The sequence below is a fragment of the Dunckerocampus dactyliophorus genome, chromosome 2 (assembly GCF_027744805.1).
Source record: "Dunckerocampus dactyliophorus isolate RoL2022-P2 chromosome 2, RoL_Ddac_1.1, whole genome shotgun sequence".
Lineage (NCBI taxonomy): Eukaryota > Metazoa > Chordata > Actinopteri > Syngnathiformes > Syngnathidae > Dunckerocampus > Dunckerocampus dactyliophorus.
In genome coordinates this window covers 15,563,712-15,582,072 of record NC_072820.1, presented here as the reverse complement: position 1 = coordinate 15,582,072, position 18,361 = coordinate 15,563,712, and the positions used below count along the sequence as shown (strand labels likewise).

The following is an 18,361-nucleotide window of genomic DNA, read 5'->3' as shown; positions in this document are numbered from 1 at the left end:
GGGGGGTGGGGCGGTGGCCGGTCTGCGCCGTGGCGGGGGGCGGGGCGGGCGGGGGCATCTGCTTGGGCGCCGGGCCGGGGGCCGCTCCTCTCGTGGGCCCAGTCGTGCGGTGCTTGCTTCTCTGTCCCTCCCTGGCGCCTCTGGCCTGCGTGCTCCGCTCTATGTGGGGTCCGGTGCTCTTGTGGTCGTCGTGGTGTTGCTCCCTTGCCGGCCGTGGTGGTATGCGGGTGGCGCGTGGGCGCGGTTCCCGCTGTCCTGGTGACGGTCGGATCTGCCTTGGGGCGTGTGGCTAGTCCGTGGTGTTTGGGGGTGGCGCTGTGGACGCTACCTCCGGTGGGGCTCCGGTGGGGCTCCGGTGTTGGGGGGCGCTGGGGGTATCGCCTCTGGGGGGTTGGGTGGGCCGGACTGGGCATCCTGGCGGGCCGGGTAGGGCCTGTGGTGTGTCCTGCGGCCTGTGGCTCGCCCGAGCCTGGGCTGTGGTGGGCAGCCGGTCGGTCATGTGTCCTTGGTCCCCCCCCTGCTCGGTTTGGGCGGCGTTGGGGTGTGGGGCCCCCGTCCTTCCTGTGCCACTGCACCACCTCACATAGTATATATAGGACCTTGGGGGGTGGCCTACGGTCGGGCGTGATTGGGGAGGGGAACTGCCTTGCGGGGCTCCTTTGCTCCTGCCGTGCCACTGACCTGTTGCCCCCCAATTTTAATCGCAGAGTAGACACTTAGGGTTTGGGGGGGGGGGCTGGTCAGGTGAGGGGCCCTCCGAGCGGCAGCTGTCCCCCGATTTTAATTGCATCATTAGCTATCATCCACATACACCCCATATACATGCACACAGATACACCCCTCAGGGACACAGAGGCCAGCTTTTCGTAGCTGTCCTCTTTTATTTTATTTTATTTATTTATTATTTTTTTAATTGCATTATACACACAATCACACCTTATCACATACACGGGTGGGGCGGGCTGGATTGGGGTGCCTCGTGCACCTCGGCGCCTGCCCGCCAGGGTCGGCGGTGTGGCCGGGGGCCTGGCCGTCGCGGTGGCTCGCCCGGGGCGGCCTGGCCTGTGGGGTGCCCTTGTCTGGTTCGCCTGCCCTTCCCTGGGGTGGCCCTCTGGGACCTGTTGATGCCGGGGCTTGCGCTCGGGGGGGGCGGCTTGCAGTGCTTCCCCTGGACTGACACGTGCTGCGGGCGTCTCTGCGCTCTTGGGGCGGGTTCGGCGGTCTCTGGGGGACGGTGCCGGTGCTGCAGGTGATGGTTGTTGCGCTGTGGCGGCTGCTGGGGCGCCGGGCCAGCTTGCGGGTACTGTGGGCCTGGGTGGCGGGTGGGGGTGGGGGGGGCGGGTGCCCTGGGGCCGGGCCCGCTGGGGGGGGGTTGTGCTCTGCCGGGCGCTTGGGCGTTTGTCGCCGTTGCGCTTTGTGCTCTGCCGGGCCGCTGTCTGTGTCCTCGCCTCCCCCGGTCTGTCTGTGGGCTTGTGTGGGTGGGGCTCCGGTACGCGGGTGGTGCGCTGTCGGCTCTGGTGGCATGTGGCTGGTCTGGCTTCTGGTGGTTTGTGGGGGCCGTCGGCTGGTCTGCTGCTGGTCTCGCCTTCTCGGCTCTGGTGCTTGGCCTCCCTGCGGCTTGGGGTGTGGTGCTCCCTCTCCCTCTTCGGGGTTTGCTGGCCCGCGGGTGTCGGTTGGCGCTGTGTGGTGGTTCACCTGGCTGCTCGCCCGTTTTCCCGCCTGCCTGCTCAGTTTCCCGCTTTCCTCCTCGCTGGCTCCCCTGTCTGCCTTGCTGGCGGCGTCCTACCGTTGGGAGGGTGTGGCCTGGTGTCTTCCTGCTCCCCGGCGGTCCGCGCTCTCCGCGCCTGGGGGCTGTCTGGGCTGGCTGTTGGGGCACTGATCTTTGTGCTGCCTGCCCCTGTGGGCCTGGTGGCCTTCTGGCGGCCTATTTGGGGCGGGGCTCTCTGGGAGGTGGAAGGCGGCCCCTTTCCTTTCATGCATTCTCAGTGACAATTACACGCCCACACATTCTTGCACCTTTATATGTATGAAGTCTTCCTCACATACAGAGATACCTGTACATATGCACACTCACAGTACATACGTACTTCCCCACATTACTCACTGAGTTATCCAGGGTGTTATTATGTTGTTGGTTTTATTACAGCGACGGTGATATCAGCAGTATGACTACAGTTTTTTTTTGTTGTTGTTGTTTTTTTTTTTTTACAATGTGTATTACAGTAATTTTCATTCTGTTCACTATCATGGATAACCATTACATTACTACAATTATGTGTGACTGTTTCAATGCAGTATTATCATTGTGATCACTATCATAGTTCATCATTTCATTAACCCCCCCCCCGGTTTCCTTTTCTCTTCTTCTCTGCCCCCTCCTGCTCCGGTCCGGTCGCTCCAAATTTGCTTTATAACAAGCATCAAAGTCAAATACATTTTGTATGACAGGGGAAGTGTATATCACACTTCTCCCTGGCAGAGTAAATCTGTTGAGCACTTGACGGCATTTAGATCTACAATTCTATCTGCTTTATGGGCTGGACAGGACAGGGGAAAAAAAAAACAAAAATAGAAAAATTAGCATGTAAGAAAATGTAACAGATAGCTTCTCAACTATTGCTTTCTTCACTTTCTAAAAAAAACAGCACAGCCAGACCTGTCTTGGGACAACAGGACCTTTGGTCGCCTGCGATTAAGACACACAAGTGTTGGTCTGTATGCATGTACAACAGCGTTAATCAACACGTAATTCAAACAGATGATAAAAACACAATGTTACTGAGACGATGACACAGCAGAAGCCAGGCGAGTGTGTCACATCATCATGTACAGTCTGTTTACACAATCACTGGTCAGAAATGTCACCTCGAAATCAATCTTGTGCTGGGATTGAAAACTTCCTAGCTGCTGCTGTTAAAATGGCAAACAAAATCAAATAGTGTTGCTGTTCAGAACTGCAATAAGTAATAATGTCCCACCAAATGAACTTGAAAGGTCAGCAAGAGAGTAAGGATCCCTGAAGACCTGTTTCATAGGTTGTCTGTTGCGTAAGCAGAGCGTTGACCCCGGCTTGTCTTTTTGTGTTTTGGCGTGTTCTCTGACTGATGTCAATGGAAGTTAATGTTTAGTGGGGCACATCCCCGATTCTTTTGCACAAAGTTCAGTTTTGCTCAATATGTGGAACATTGCTACAACGTTTGACGATGTCTGGTTTGATAACCTATTCAATATCTATTTTGGGGTGGGACAAAAGAACTCCAAAGTGGAGGCGTGGCTTAGAAATAAATGTCCATCTAGGTGCCCCCTACAGGTTGTGCTCAAAATGCTGTAGAAGACATGTTAGCATAGATGTAATCATGAGTTCCTCAAAGGTTTATGATCATTACACAAATGGTCAATGACTTACGGACAGTTGATCAGCTCGAAAGACATTTTTCTTGATGGCAGCCATGTTTTTCAAACGATCTTGCTCAAATTTTACACATGTGCTTGTCAGTCTACTAAAGGTGTGTACCAACTTTTGGTTAGACACCCGAAAGTTAAAGTGGGTGTTTAGTTAAGCTGTATAAAAAATTTCAAGTCAATCCAACATAGGGGGTTTAATAACAGCGCCACTATGTGGTGCATTTGTCAGAAAAATAATAACACACACTGTTCAGGGGTAGAAGAGCTGCTTACACAAGTACAGACATTTTGGCTGTAGCATCGATAGGCTAGTTTTGTTGCGGTGACTTTTTAACGTTGTCTCTGAAATTCTTGAGAACAGGGCGTCCAAATGTCTTCCACCGGGGGATGCATACTGAAAATCAAAGGATGCAGGGGGCTGCTTTGATATTTTGTAATGTATTTTTCGAAAATACAAAACTTTTAAACTTTTTAAAAAAGTTATACAGTCAAACAACAGACAAAGCATTGTTTTATTATTAGTTATTCATCGTCTTCTAAATAATAATACAAATAAATAATAATACATTTTATTGGTTGCTGGCTTTCAAAACGCCCAAGGTCACCTTACATGCAATACAATAATCACAATAATATTTACATTGTATGTTTTGCCTTTTTGCTCTATTTTTTCCATTTTTGGTGAGTTTTTTGGTTTAATTTTATTTATGTTGTTATGTTATGTCTATTTATGTTATGTATGTTGTACCAATTATCAAAGGTATTTAATCAATCTGTCCAACACGTAATATATACAGTATATATAAGGGATCCATTTAAGACAGTTGAAATATTTAAATATTTCATTAAAACCCATTAAACCCCGGACTGATTTGATCACATTGATTTCCACAAAAAAAATCAAGACTAATCAATAAATTAGGAAATAACATGAATCAAATTAGCTGGTTTAATGTAGCTATTCAGTACTAAATTTCAAAGGGTTTAAACATTGTAGTTATTCTAAAAAATGACTTGATTAAGCCTCCAAACAATCACTCAATTAAAAAACACATTTAAACAAATTACCTGGTTAAATTGAGTAATGAATGAAGTACTGAACTAATTTAAAAATTTATGAAACAAAATGACATGATTAAGCCTCCAGTCAATCAATTTAAAAAATCGATGTTTATCAAAGTAGCTGTTTTAAGGTAGCTATAAAACATTGGACTAATTTAAGAGTATTTTGTATTGATTATTGTATTCATTGAAAAAACGGACATGGGTAAACCTCAAATCAATTTAAAAAATCTATGTAATCAGATTAACTGGTTTAATTTAAGGCTGTGAATTTCCACCATGATGACATTTTGTGTGCTAAGCACACAAAGGCACACGCGCACACTAAGTTGGGAAATTTGAGCAAAATGTGCGTTTTTTTAACGCCAGAGTTTTGCTATAAAAGGCCACGCGGGGCTGCAGCTCACTCTGCTGACCTGGAGACCTTCCACCATGAAGCACCTCCTCTTTCTCCTGCACCTCTTGCTCGCCTGCCTGGGTAAAAACAATTTGTTTGCATTCTAGACAAACACACACTTTGTTGTGCATACTTGATGAATTTCTCTTCTCCATGGGCAGCCGCGGTATTGTCGGCCCCCGCTGATACGGACAAGGTGAGGTGGTGCGTCAAGTCGGACCAAGAGTACCAGAAATGTTTGGACCTGGCGAACAAGGCCCCCGTGTTCACCTGTGTGAAGAAGACCAACTCACTGGATTGCATCATTGCCATTCATGTGAGTTGTCATTGAGCACAATGCAGTAGAACTGCAGGTGTACATAGTCCTTGTTTAATGGTTGTTATATCTATCTATATGTAAATGGAGCAGAAGGGCAAAAGCTCGCTGTATGAGTACAGACCGTGAAAGCGGGGCGTCACGATCCTTTCTGACTTGTTGGCTTTCACGCAGGTGTTACCACAGGGATAACTGGCTTGTGGCGGCCAAGCGTTCATAGCGACGTCGCTTTTTGATCCTTCGATGTCTGCTGTTATTGTGAAGCAGAATACACCAAGCGTTGGATTGTTCACCCACTAATGGGGAATGTGAGCTGAGTTTAGACTGCCGTGAGACATGTTCGTTTTACACTACTGATAATGTGGTGTTGTAATAGTACTCCTGCTCTGATAATATATTATCTTGAGTATAATATTAATGCAATATGCATTGTCACAGCTTAACATTTTTACTCGCTAAATGTTAGTAAAAAATAAAATTGAGTCCTTCATTTAAAACGGAAGGGCTAATATCCTGATGTCTGGGCAAAATGGCGGCTTCTTGCTCTGATTGTGCTACTTCCGTACTTGGCATTTTCAGTGCGTAAGTGTGCTTCTGTAACAGGTTTACTTTGGTTATTGTGATTCCACTTGTTCTAACAGTGGTTGGAGTAATGGCTCAATAGCGCCCTCTCTCTCTCGTGGGCTATATATATATATATATATATATATATATATATAGGGCAGAGTGTACTGTAATTGCAGCTTTAGTTCATCAGCCCTGTGACCCGAGGTGAGTAGAGGAGCGCTCCTCTATGCCATCGTATGGTTAGCTGTGATGCTAATGTAACTCATTGTCATTGTAGTCTGTAACAACTCTCACGGTAGTGATCAGTGCACATTGTCTTACACCAGGAATAAACGGTGTCACTGTCTGCAAGAAGCTCCAAGTCTCCTGTTCATTACCACCATTAAACACAACGCAGAGCTCAGGAGACCTACACCACCCAGAGCTACAGTGCATTCAGCGGGGGTTACACTTCTATTGTGGGCTGTGTTCCAAATCTCTCACTTTCACTTATGCATAAATACCACGTAGACATGCATACTTACTTCCTGAGGGTGGGAATTTTGACAGTGTAGTGCTGTCCCAAATCAATTAGTCTTTGTACCCTTATTCTACAGTTTATTTGCTTACTGTTCATCTTCTCTCATTGTGAATAGCAAACAATTGAGTTGGTCCCTCTATACAGAGTGCTCTGAAAGCGCTGCAGCAAAAACACTAGTCCAAGATTCTCTGACAGGAATGCGCTGCTGTTTTGAGGAATCTGATGCAAAAATACTTTGCATTTGCTTACAAGTTAAAGTAACATCAGGGTTCTCTGACAGGCCGGTAATGCTGATGCAATCACATTGGATGGAGGAGACATCTACACTGCTGGGCTGAAGAACTACAAACTGTATCCCATAATTGCTGAGAACTATGGCCAGAGTAAGATTTCAGATTTTTGTTGAATTGATGTCTGAGGCTAGTAAATGTGTTCCTCAAAGCCATTTTCACTGACAGCAGCGATGTGGAAATATTTTCAATCATTGTTCGTATAATCTTTTGTTCAGCATCAGAGAGCTGTTACTATGCTGTGGCTGTGGTTAAGAAGAGCAGCACATTTGGTATCCGAGACTTGGAAGGGAAGAGATCCTGCCACACCGGTTTTGGAAAATCTGCTGGCTGGAACATTCCCATTGGAACTCTGGTGTCTATGGGTATACTGAAGTGGAGCGGCATTGAGGACAAACCAATTGAGGAGGGTGAGTCACATGTCAGGCCATCTTGCTCATAGATTAACAGATGTGACTCTTTGGGTGCCTTCACTTATGTTTGGTTTGCTTAAAAGAACTCTGGTGTGTTTGCCTTTTGGTCCCATGACAAAAATCCCAGTGTGAATGCTAAGCCAACTGCACCCAAGTGCAAGATGTGTGGGTTTTTTTTTTTTGGCCCACACCAGAGTAGACAAGTGTGACCGTAGCCTCAAGGTTTTTTTTGCTTCAATTGCAGCGGTGGCTAGCTTCTTCTCTAAAAGCTGCGCACCCGGAGCAGAGTACGCCCCACTATGTAAAGGCTGCAAGGGTGACTGCTCGCGGTCCCACAAAGAGCCTTTCTACGACTACAGCGGCGCCTTCCAGTCAGTTTGCGATCATCTTTTTCAACCATGATGTTGCATTATATGGCAATGAAGAAAATAACTGTCTCTTACTAGGTGCCTGGTGGAAGATGCCGGAGATGTGGCTTTTGTGAAACATCTGACTGTGCCTGGTAAGTCCCAAAGCATTATTTGATTACATTGGATATAAAAATGCATAGCAGGGTTCCTACAGATTAGATGTTTCAAAATTACATACTTTTCCAGTCAGTTTATCACAAGGGCTGCATCCTGCCCCATTTTAGAACTCAATCCAATGATATATATTGTAGTAATCTCAGGAAATACTGCATTTTCTGAGTGCTGTATCTTATTTGCAGACAGTGAAAAGACCAACTATGAGCTGCTGTGCCCTGACAACACCAGGGCGCCCATAGACGATTACAAAAGATGCCACCTGGCCAGAGTACCAGCTCACGCCGTCGTCACCCGCAAGGACCCCCAGCTGACTGACTTGATATGGAGAAGCCTCACCACACTGCGGGTAAGATGTAGATCTTAGGTAAAAGCAGTTGCTAATATTGGAAAAGGAATTGGTGTCTATAGGTCAGTCATGATAGAAAATTTTTCCGGAAGAGAATTGGCCTATAAATTATTGGCAATTGATATATTGACATTTGAGACATTTTCATTATATGGCATAATGAGTACATATCAAAAGCAATAAACTTTGAATTGTCAAGCGTATCTAACATTGTAATAGGAATGTCAAGCACTTTTTAAACAAAGCAAAAAACCCAATGAGTTTTATGCAAACTTTTCAATGCAATGGTGCTTCATTGGTGGTCCCTAGTATAAACAACCAGTGACTACAAGTAGATCAACACTTGCCATGAGAGCAGTCTGAGCACAGTGAGGAGGATCTACTGCTGTTGCTCCGGAGCCAAATATCCAACTGCCAACGTGAAACTAACTTCACGACTGTGCAGAGTGAACACTCTTGTCGTCCAGCCTGTACGGTAAAAGAAACATGCAGACCTCATTTTATCGAGGCCAGCAAATTAGACTTTTTTTGTGGCTTTATTCGATGTACGATTATGGTGACTGAAACTTTTTCAAATTGAATTGTTTATAGTCCATGTGGTTTTAAAGATTCCAATTTCAGATCTTGTTCACAACCCTTGGTAATGCAGTGATGTCAGGATTTTTTTATTTTTTCCACTTTTTAAAGAAAGAAGACTTCAATCTGTTCTCCTCAGAGGCATACTCACCTGCCAAGAACCTGATGTTTAAAGATTCTACTGTGGACCTTGTCCGACTGCCTGCCAACACCAACTCCTTCATGTATTTGGGTGCCACGTACACGGGCACAGTGCGCTCGCTGACAAAAGGTAATAAAAGGCATACACACTAAGATGTGAGGTGAGCTGACTTTTTTGCATGACCTTTTCAGAGGTCAGTACAGCAGACACATCCGGCGCAATCACATGGTGTGCTGTGGGTGCCACTGAAACAAGCAAGTGCGACAAATGGAGTTTTCACCCTTTGGTGGATGAAGACAACAAAATTGTTTGCCAGGAAGGCGCCACAGTTGAAGCATGCTTGAAAATGATCATGGTAACAATCCAGAGTTGCTAGGTTCCTTTTCATTTTATTTATTTTTTGCTCCAAGTGTTGGCTTTTTAATTTTTCACTGTAGCGCAAAGAGGCTGATGCGATGGCGGTTGACGGAGGAGAGGTGTTCGCAGCTGGAAAGTGCGGCCTGGTTCCAGCCATGGTGGAGCAGTACAATGAAGGTAGGATATTTTCAGTGCCCCATCAGTTGTGATAAAATTATTTAGAATAGTCGTCCCTCATTTATAGCTGTTAATTGGTTCTAGACTCTACCATGTTGCAGGAGTTTCCGCAGTACAGTGGCTTGAAAAAGTATTCATACCCCTTGAACTTTCCCACATTTTGTCACGTTCCGACCACAAACATAAATATATTTTATTGGCATTTTAGATGAAACATCAACAAAGCGACAATTGTGAAGTAGGAGAATTGTACGACTTTCAAATTTTTTTTTTTTAAATAAAAAACTGAATGTGGCGTGCAAAAGTATTCAGCCCCCTTTTCTGAGTGTAACCAGTTGCCTTCAGAGGTTGCCTGATTGCTGAATGATCAGCTGTTGACCAAATGATCAAATGGAGTCCACCTGTGTGTAATCTAACCTTAGTACAAATACAGCTCTTCTGTGACGGCCTCAGAGGTTTGCTAAGAGGACACTGGTCAGTGAACAGCATCAGGAAGTCCAAGGAACACACAACAGGTCAGGGATAAAGTTGTAGAGAAGTTTAAAGCAGGGTTAGGTTATAAAGATTTCCCAAGCTTTGAACATCTCACGGAGCACTGTTCAATCCATGAAGAAATGGAAAGGGTATGGCACAACTGCAAACCTACCAAGACATGGCCGTCCACCGACACTTACGTGCCCAAGGAGAGCACTGATCAGCGATGCAGCCAAGACGCCCACGGTAACTCTGGAGGAGCTGCACAGATCCACAGCTCAGGTGGGGGGAGTCTGTCCATAGGACAACAATTAGTTGTGCACTGCACAAATCTGGCCTTTATGGAAGAGTGGCAAGAAGAAAGCCATTGTTGAAAGCCGTAAGCGGTCTCGTTTGCCAGAAGCCATGTGGGGGACACAGCAAACGTGTGGAAGGTGTTGTGGTCAGATGAGACCAAAGTGGAACTTTTTGGCCTAACTGCAGAACGTTATGTGTGGCGGAAACCTAACACTGCACATCACTCAACACACCATCCCCACTGTCAAACATGGTGGTGGCAGCATCATGTTGTGGGGCTGCTTTTCTTCAGCAGGGACAGGGAAGCTGGTCAGAGTTGATGGGAAGATGGATGGAGCCAAATACAGGACAATCTTGGAAGAAAACCTGCTGGAATCTGCAAAAGACTTGAGAATGGGGCGGAGGTTCACCTTCCAGCAGGACAACGACCCTCAACATAAAGCCAGAGCTACAATGGAATGGTTTCAAACAAAAGATATTCCTGTGTTAGAATGGCCCAGTCAAAGTCCAGACCTAAATCCAATCGAATCTGTGGCAAGATCTGAAAACTGCTGTTCACAAACGCTCTCCATCTAATCTTGCTGAGCTTGAGCTGTTCTGCAAAGAATGGGCAAAAATTCCAGTCTCTATGTGCAAAGCTGGTAGAGACATACCCCAAAAGACTTGCAGCTGTAATTTCAGCGAGAGGTGGTACAAAGTATTGACACGGGGGCTGAATACGTCTGCACGCCACATTTTTCAGTTTATTTTTAAAACAATTTGAAAGTCATGGACAATTTTCCTACTTCACAATTGTCTCTTTGTGTTCTTTCATCTAAAATGCCAATAAAATATATTTGGTTGTGGTCGGAACGTGACAAAATGTGGGAAAGTTCAAGGAGTATGAATACTTTTTCAAGCCACTGTATACGATTTAACATTTAATCTTTTTGTAGTTGGAGCATAGAAACCTGTTTGACTTCTACATATGGTTTTTAAAAGCCCTGTTGACAGGAAATAACACCCCTCTACTCGCCTTTACGCTCCGATTATTCATTGTTTACACCATTGCTGAGACTTGCGAACAAGTTTGCCTGAAATTCATTTCTTAAACTTTTGAAGCTAAAACCTTACCCCTGCCACATGGGGATCAGACTTTTTTTTTTTTCCTCCCACTGTCATGTCTGACCCGCCATGGCTGACTTCATGTGTTTACGGTAATGAAATGTCTCAATGGTTTGACATTACTGCTGCCTGTTGACCAGAGCCTTGCAATGGCAGACAGGAAGTGACGGCACGGTTTCAGGTTTGAGTTATCTTGGTGTGGGTTACGGCCTCAACAGTAGCTAGTGTTTGGGTTGTTAGAACTCAAACCTGCAATAAAATCCTGTTATGGCATCAGGTCTGGCACGTGTGGCTCACCCAACATTAGAGTAACAGTACTGACACCTAGTGACAGTGGTAGAATACTACATCTTTGAAGGCCTGCCATTGTACAGGTAACACAGGAGTACATGTTATGTCCAATTTTCATCCTGTGCAGCAGTTTGACAAGTTCTTACACAAATACCGTATATTGCCATGAAACCAACCTGCTAATTCTATTTGTTTTTATTTGTCTCTACAGAAATGTGCAACAAACCTGGAGGTAAGCAGTCTTCTCTCCCACCCCACCCCCAAATTATCTCAATGTACAGTACTTCGACTCACCTAGCCCTTCTCTTTTCTGAAATTCCCCCCCATGTAGCCTCGGCCTCCTCCTACTTTGCCGTTGCTGTAGTCAAGAAGGGCTCAGGAGTGACCTGGGACAACTTGCGGGGGAAGAAGTCTTGCCACACCGGCTTTGGACGAACGGCTGGTTGGAACATTCCCATGGGTGAAATCCACAGACAAACGAGTGACTGTGACTTCAGTAAGTAAGAGCGCTGATCTGCCGTTTTTCAGTGTAAACTGGTGGCAGTGGCTCAGGAGGCAGAGCAGGTAGTCCAGAAACCAGAAGGTTTGGGGTTCGGTCCTTGCTCCCATCACCAGTCACTGTTGTGTAGTGTACCTGGGCAAGACACTTCATCTACCTTGCCTCCAGTGCTGCCTAAACTGGTGTATGAATGTTGGGTGGTAGGTGTGAATTGGCAGCTATGGCTAGATGTAGATTTCAGTGTGTGAGGTGAATGAATAATGGTTGCGCTTCATTGAAGCGCTTTGGCTATTTTTTTTTTATAAACTATATCAAATCTAATCCATTATTGAACCACACACCAATGTAACTAACACTGGGTTCCCAAAGTGGGTACGGCGGCTGCCATAGCGTATTTTAAAACTGCATTAGTGTTTCACACTAAAATTTACTTGATGTGCTCGAACGCCTCATGTGAAAGGCCACAGCAGGTAGTACAGTGCAGAAGAAAGGTGACCTCATGACGTTCTCTGTGCATTAGATATTTTGAAATCTTTTGGGGGGGGGGAAGACAAATGTAACTTTTATTCTATATAATACAACATGATGGAACGGGAACATTTATTTAAAATAAAAAAGCAATTTCTAAATGTATAAAATGCAGTCTACGGTGGTAACCCTACACCCTGCCAAAAATGTGGAAAGGGCCCATCTTCTTACATGCAGCTGTCTAATTAGTGCTTTTTCTGAGCTGTATGAGCCAGTCATTTCTTTGACTGGATGTACTGACTGTTAGAAAGCCCCAATTTTGCACGTAATTTTTGCTTTTACTGTCATCTGCTGGTGTTTCGGCCACTTTGTACAGTGGTCCTTGAACACCGTGTGATGCAGATCTAGACTTGTGAATGACTTGGACGCTGCACACAGACGTGTGTTTTTCTATTCCACCTTAAATGTGGTGCGTAAATGCAGAGGTGAAGTTTAATGTTAGCTCTGCATAATCTAAAGCTATATTTGGCTCAGTAATTGGCCTCATATTGAATTTTCTTTTTTTGTAGGTTGTGCCATTTTATTTGATTACATCTAACAGTTGCATTGTACTGGTTATTACCATGTTGCAGACAAAAGCACAGCAAAACTGCATAAAGGTCACATTTGACAACATCTTACCACAGCTTGTCACCATTTGAGTTAGCTCAATCATTCAGGAGGACTCAGTGTAGAGCCGCTGCTCCTTCACATTGAGGAGCCAGTTGAGGTGGCTCGGCATCTAGTCCGGATGCCTCCCTGGTGTAAGGTGTTCCGGTCATGCCCAGCCGGGAGAAGGCCCAGGGGCAGACCTAGGACACGCTGGTGAGATTGTCTCACAGCTGGCCTGTGAACGCCTTGGTGTCCTCCCAGTGGAGCTGGAGGGGATGGCCGGGAAATTTGGGCTTCCCTGCAACTCGACCCAGATAAGCGGAGGAAAATGGATGGATAATATATCAAAGATGTTTCGTTGTGTATCAGGAGTACAGTATTCCAGTCAGATGTCTGCAGGGTACATGACTGAAAAGTTTGAGAACCACTGATTTTAAAATTACTGGTACAAGTACCACTGGTGGCACGCAGGGGTACTACGGAACATCAGTTAAATTTCATTGTATTGGACACATACGTTCATATTTAACTCTCCTGTACTTAAAGCAAATTTACTTAAGCTAAATCGTGATGGTAAGCAGAGGTAGTAAAACGTTGGCACTGTACTGGTAAAGCATAACACTTGAGGTGGTACTTGGTGTAAAATTAAAAAAGGGTTCAACCATTTTTTTAAAACTATACGGCTGCATTAACTGTACTTAATGACGCAGACAATCCAGTCAATTTTAACTGAGTAAGAGTATACTCAGTAAACTCTAAAGGCAGCATGATGCTGCCTTACGAGTTTGGCTTCTTAAACAATATACGTTCAAAAGTAGTCATTTAAAAATGCCTCCTACAAAAATCAGACCTCACACATCGCTCTGCGTTCTATTTATCTCCCGCCATGTCACTGTGCACCGTCCCCTCACCGTGTGTGTGAGAAGACACTTGCATCTTCCGCTGTGGAACACATAAACAAGTTGGTTGCAGATGAAGATGCAATCATAACATCCACACAAATGAGACAAATAACGCAGAGTGATTTGTGGGGGGGTTATTCACTGAGCCTACTGCTGATGGGATGTCATACAACTTTTCAATAAATCCAAACTATCTTTTTATTGCAGCGTCCCCAGTTCCAAAGTTATCCTATACTAATGCATTGCGAATGAAACTGCATTCTTTATACACCAGTGAGATGTGACATGCCATGTGCTTCCCTCCCCCCCCAGCCAAGTTCTTCAGTAGCGGCTGTGCCCCTGGAGCACCTGCTGACTCTCCGTTCTGTTCTCAATGCGCCGGCAGTGGCAAAACTGTGGCTGACGAGTTCAAGTGCAAAGCCAGTGCCGAGGAGAAATACTACGGCTACGCTGGGGCGTTTAGGTAGGATGGCAACTGGTTCTGACATGTTGGTATGAAATGATTTTAATACAAAAGTGTGCCGTAATAAACTGATCCAGTTTGGTTTTAGTTGCATTACAACAGGGGTGTCCAGAGAATGGCCTTTTCTAAAAATGAGTTAATGACGAGTGGAGGTGTCACCAGATTGAAACGTGAGATTTCTCATTCAGAGAAGCTATCTCTCGAAGAGGTTTATGATCAATTTGGTCTCAAATGTTGACAGGATTTTATGTAATGTGGTGGACAAACATTTCAAAATGCACCTGCATTGTTTTAAATAAAAAAAAAAAAAAGTTTGCCCATTCATGTATTCACCTTTTTTTTTTTTCTTTTAAAATATTGTTATTGTAGACTCAATCTTGTGTATTGTCTTGACACCGCTGGTAATGTGGTATATCACTCAATTTCTTCATCTACAAAGCAAAAGTAAGCTGTGGATGTTTTGTTTGGCTGCTTAGCCTTGACAGACTAGATTGCTTTTTAGCATCTTTTAAGGCACAAAATGTCAGTGATCCACTGCATCCTTCACGTTTTTCTGTATGCGGCCGTTGCTGGCAAGTTTGGACACCCATGCTTTACAAGATGGACTCTTCACTGTTGCACGTTTCTTCTCCTCTTCATTTTAGATGTCTTGTTGATGGCGCTGGTGATGTTGCCTTCATTAAACACACAACTGTTCAAGAAAACAGCGATGGTAAGAACGCCGTGTGGTGGTTTTTTACGTTTTTAAAGGAGTCATCACGGCCCTAACATCAAACACCTGCCGCTTCCTGTCTTGCAGGAAATGGTCCAACATGGGCTAGCGGTCTCTCCAGCAGCGATTATGAACTAATCTGCCCCGGGAAGCAGTCTGTTCCAGTCACACAGTTTAAAGATTGTCACCTGGCAGCCACCCCAGCACATGCTGTAGTGACCCGTCCAGAGACCCGCAATGATGTCGTCCGTGTACTCCAGGACCAGCAGGTCAGGAATACCCCCAAACATTTTTAGGTCTTCGGAATATAATACTTATAGTCACAGTATTGTAGTTTTACGCTTGTGCTGAAAACACACACTTTTTTTTTTTAAGTACTGTTCCCATTGGAAATGCTAAATTGCACTGATTTAAACTGCACAGACAGTTAAGTACACTAATTCCTTGTTTACCACGGTTAATTGGTTTCAGTCTTTAGAAATTGAATATTTTCATAAGCGTAGAAAAACCCCATGTCTATTCCTCTTTCCTTTATGCTTTAAAAGAACCATTTATGACCTAAATATGGTTTAACATGAGAGCTCTAGACATGAAAACAGTCACCTTTGCACTGCTGTTACCCAGCATCAAAGCCATAAGAGAAAATAGGAGATTCACATGTTGGCACAGGGAGAGTTCCTAGTTTCCTTTTTATACTTCTGGCACTTAAGATGGCTAATGTAATTACTGACGCCTAGTGACCAGTGTAGAATGTGACGTCTTATTTATTTTTTTAATGGTTATGGTTTTATTTGAAGATGCATACAAGTTACATTAGAATACACCACATTGTACAAAAGGAGGAGGAAGAAGCAAAGCTTGTTTAATCCTAAACCGTCCATTTTACATCAATTGCAATAGATTTGTTCACTTCCTGTATTCTTGCTGGTATAAAAAGGCATAAACTGGTAAGGTAATGTAGTGATATAACTTGTAGTCTAAGTTCTTGTCACCACAGCTACCTTCATATGCTAATAAAAAATAAGTGTAGTGTAAGTGATTAGACATGGTATTGATTAGTGACCATTTTTATGCTGAAATGTTTAATTTAGGACACAAATTTGCTTAAACGTGTGCTTTTTGTTTTGTTTTTTTACTAATAGGCTGTAGTCAAACATGAAACAGCTGATTTTATTTATTTTGAGAACATGAAATTCAAAGCGCATTGTGGTGAGGGTCACTGAAAATTCCCTGGCTGTCTAGAGGGTGTAAACATTCAAATGTGTCAAAGCATAATATCCCACCCTCTTCCTGATCTGAGAACAAAGTATGCCCTGTGTCAGTAAATGCAACTAACATATCTACTGCAGGGGCCGCAGACGCAATTTACCTGGGGGCCGCTGGAAAATTTCAGTTTATATTTTGCTGCGTTCAGCTGGGATAGGCTCCAACTTACCTGTGACCCTAATGAAGACGAGCGGTATAGAAAATTGGGGGAAAAAAATTTGACCACATTTTAAGTGACTCACTCCCTCTTCAGTGTAGGCTTACATGTGCATCCTACGAGTACCATTGGCTTGTTGCACGCCCTATTACAGTAATCTTTGAAGACAAGTTGCAGGCCGCAAGTTTGAGACCTCTGATCTACTGAGTGAGAGTGAGTGAGAATTGTTGGCCTCCTTTCTGAGAGGAGAGGACGTGCACGTGAATACCAGATGGCTGTGAGTGACAGCTATGAACAGCAAGCTTTTTCAGCCCGAACTAAATTTTTACAATCATGCAGTTTAACTCAAAATTGTGAAACTGCCTCTGTGTAATGGTGGGCCAGTTGCTTACAGGCCTTTAACAATAATACACAGTATTTGCACACAAATGAATGTCAAAACATGCGCGGCTCCTGTACGTGTGCAATGTTTCTGAAGATTACACCACATGGTGGCGCTATTATTAAACTCAGTTAAACTGACTAATTTCTCCCACCGCTCTACAAAACGGTAACTTTCGTGTGTTAAGCTGAATTTTTCACAAAATTTTGCACACTTTTTAAGGAACGTGGGTGAAAATAAGTCGGTTTAAGAGTAAAATTATAAAAAATAACTGCTTAAGAGGAGTCTCTCTTCACAAGCAAGGACATATTACTTCCTTCAGAGAAATTAAGGATGTGTGTGTATACAGTAATAGTACCTAACTTTCTTTGTCACAAAGTTAACTAGTGTTTATAATGAAAACAAAACAAACTCTGCCCTAATTAATTAAATGTAGTGTTTATGTAAAACTGGATGAGATATTAGTGGTTTGTTCAGTGAGACTACATTTCAATATCTTTGATTTTTCTAGGCCAAGTTTGGTAGTGGCAGCACCGCCAATTTCAAAATGTTTCAGTCGGAGTCGGGAAAGAATCTTCTCTTCAAGGACTCGACCAAGTGTCTCCAAGAAGTTCCTGCTGGGTCCAACTATGAGGCGTTCTTGGGAACAGATTACATGAACGCCATGAACTCGCTGAGGCAGTGCAGTGACAGCGCTTCAGGTTTGTACTGTTCCTGAGAATATGGAATTATGGTACTGCAGGTATCTTCTGCCAGGTAAATGTGTCTCCCTTCTTAAAATGATTTTTTTTTTTCCCCCCCCTGTCCTTCTCAGATTTGGAGAAACTGTGCACTTCCCATAACTGTCAGTCAACAAACTAGATGGCTCTTCAGTTAACGCAGACTCCTGTTGCACCTAAACTGCATTGTGAATTTTCTTTCTGATCATGCTGTAGACCTGTTTCCACCTGCAAATCAACAATCAAGCCAGCCCTCATGTCCACAAATGCAACACATTACATTATGCTACTGCATTGTCACTTGTTTTCCATATTTCTCAAATAAAGCCTTTCAATGCCCTACGGCTTTTTTTTTTTTAAAGCATTACTAAGAATTAATAAAATAATGATGGAAAATAAATACTGCCTTATTTAAAACTAATCTTGACAATTAACGTGAACAAGAGAAGCATGTTAAATTATGCCTTATTTTAAACGTCAAACTAAATTTTGTAGTATTTGGATAAACAGATTGGACATTGGATTAGAAACTGCATTAGTGCCTCATAACTGTGGAGGGAAAATTCACTTTAATGGAGAAAATTATCGATCATGCTACAAAAAAATTGGCATCTCTAACAATTTATAGAGCACACAATCCCTCTGAATAAAATATTGTATTTGACAAATCTAGTCCATTTTCAAACAAAGCACAATTTGTACATAAGGTAATTTAAAGTGCTTTACAGAAAAGGGTAAAATCATTTCATAAAAATAAATGAATCAACAGTGCACATAAAATACTGTGAGTTGTCATTTGCAAAGTTGAATAGAAGTTTTTCAGCTTGGATTTTTGAACATTGCCAAAGTTGAGGATTGTCGCACAGCTTCTGGAAGGCTTC

The 18,361-nt window shown here is 43.8% G+C and overlaps 1 protein-coding gene across 1 annotated transcript; it reads left to right on the top strand.

Moving 5' to 3' along the window:
* Positions 1–4,833: 4,833 nt before the first annotated feature.
* On the top strand, positions 4,834–17,822 carry LOC129176970 (serotransferrin-like). The gene is made up of 17 exons (XM_054767595.1): positions 4,834–4,945; positions 5,026–5,180; positions 6,548–6,650; positions 6,776–6,967; positions 7,215–7,341; positions 7,417–7,472; positions 7,680–7,843; positions 8,531–8,690; positions 8,753–8,916; positions 8,999–9,095; positions 11,473–11,493; positions 11,593–11,757; positions 14,094–14,244; positions 14,889–14,956; positions 15,044–15,225; positions 17,273–17,462; positions 17,576–17,822. Exons 1-17 carry the CDS (start codon positions 4,900–4,902, stop codon positions 17,620–17,622), a joined length of 2,088 nt encoding a protein of 695 aa, XP_054623570.1. The 5' UTR covers positions 4,834–4,899; the 3' UTR covers positions 17,623–17,822.
* The last annotated feature ends 539 nt before the right edge of the window (positions 17,823–18,361 follow it).

Excerpts from the sequence above, each read along its gene's own strand:
- LOC129176970 (XM_054767595.1), top strand. The coding sequence starts at position 4,900 with ATGAAGCACCTCCTCTTTCTCCTGCACCTCTTGCTCGCCTGCCTGG. Across the intron at positions 4,946-5,025 it reads CCTCTTGCTCGCCTGCCTGG|CCGCGGTATTGTCGGCCCCC; the intron begins GTAAAAACAATT and ends CTCCATGGGCAG. Across the intron at positions 11,758-14,093 it reads AACGAGTGACTGTGACTTCA|CCAAGTTCTTCAGTAGCGGC; the intron begins GTAAGTAAGAGC and ends CTCCCCCCCCAG.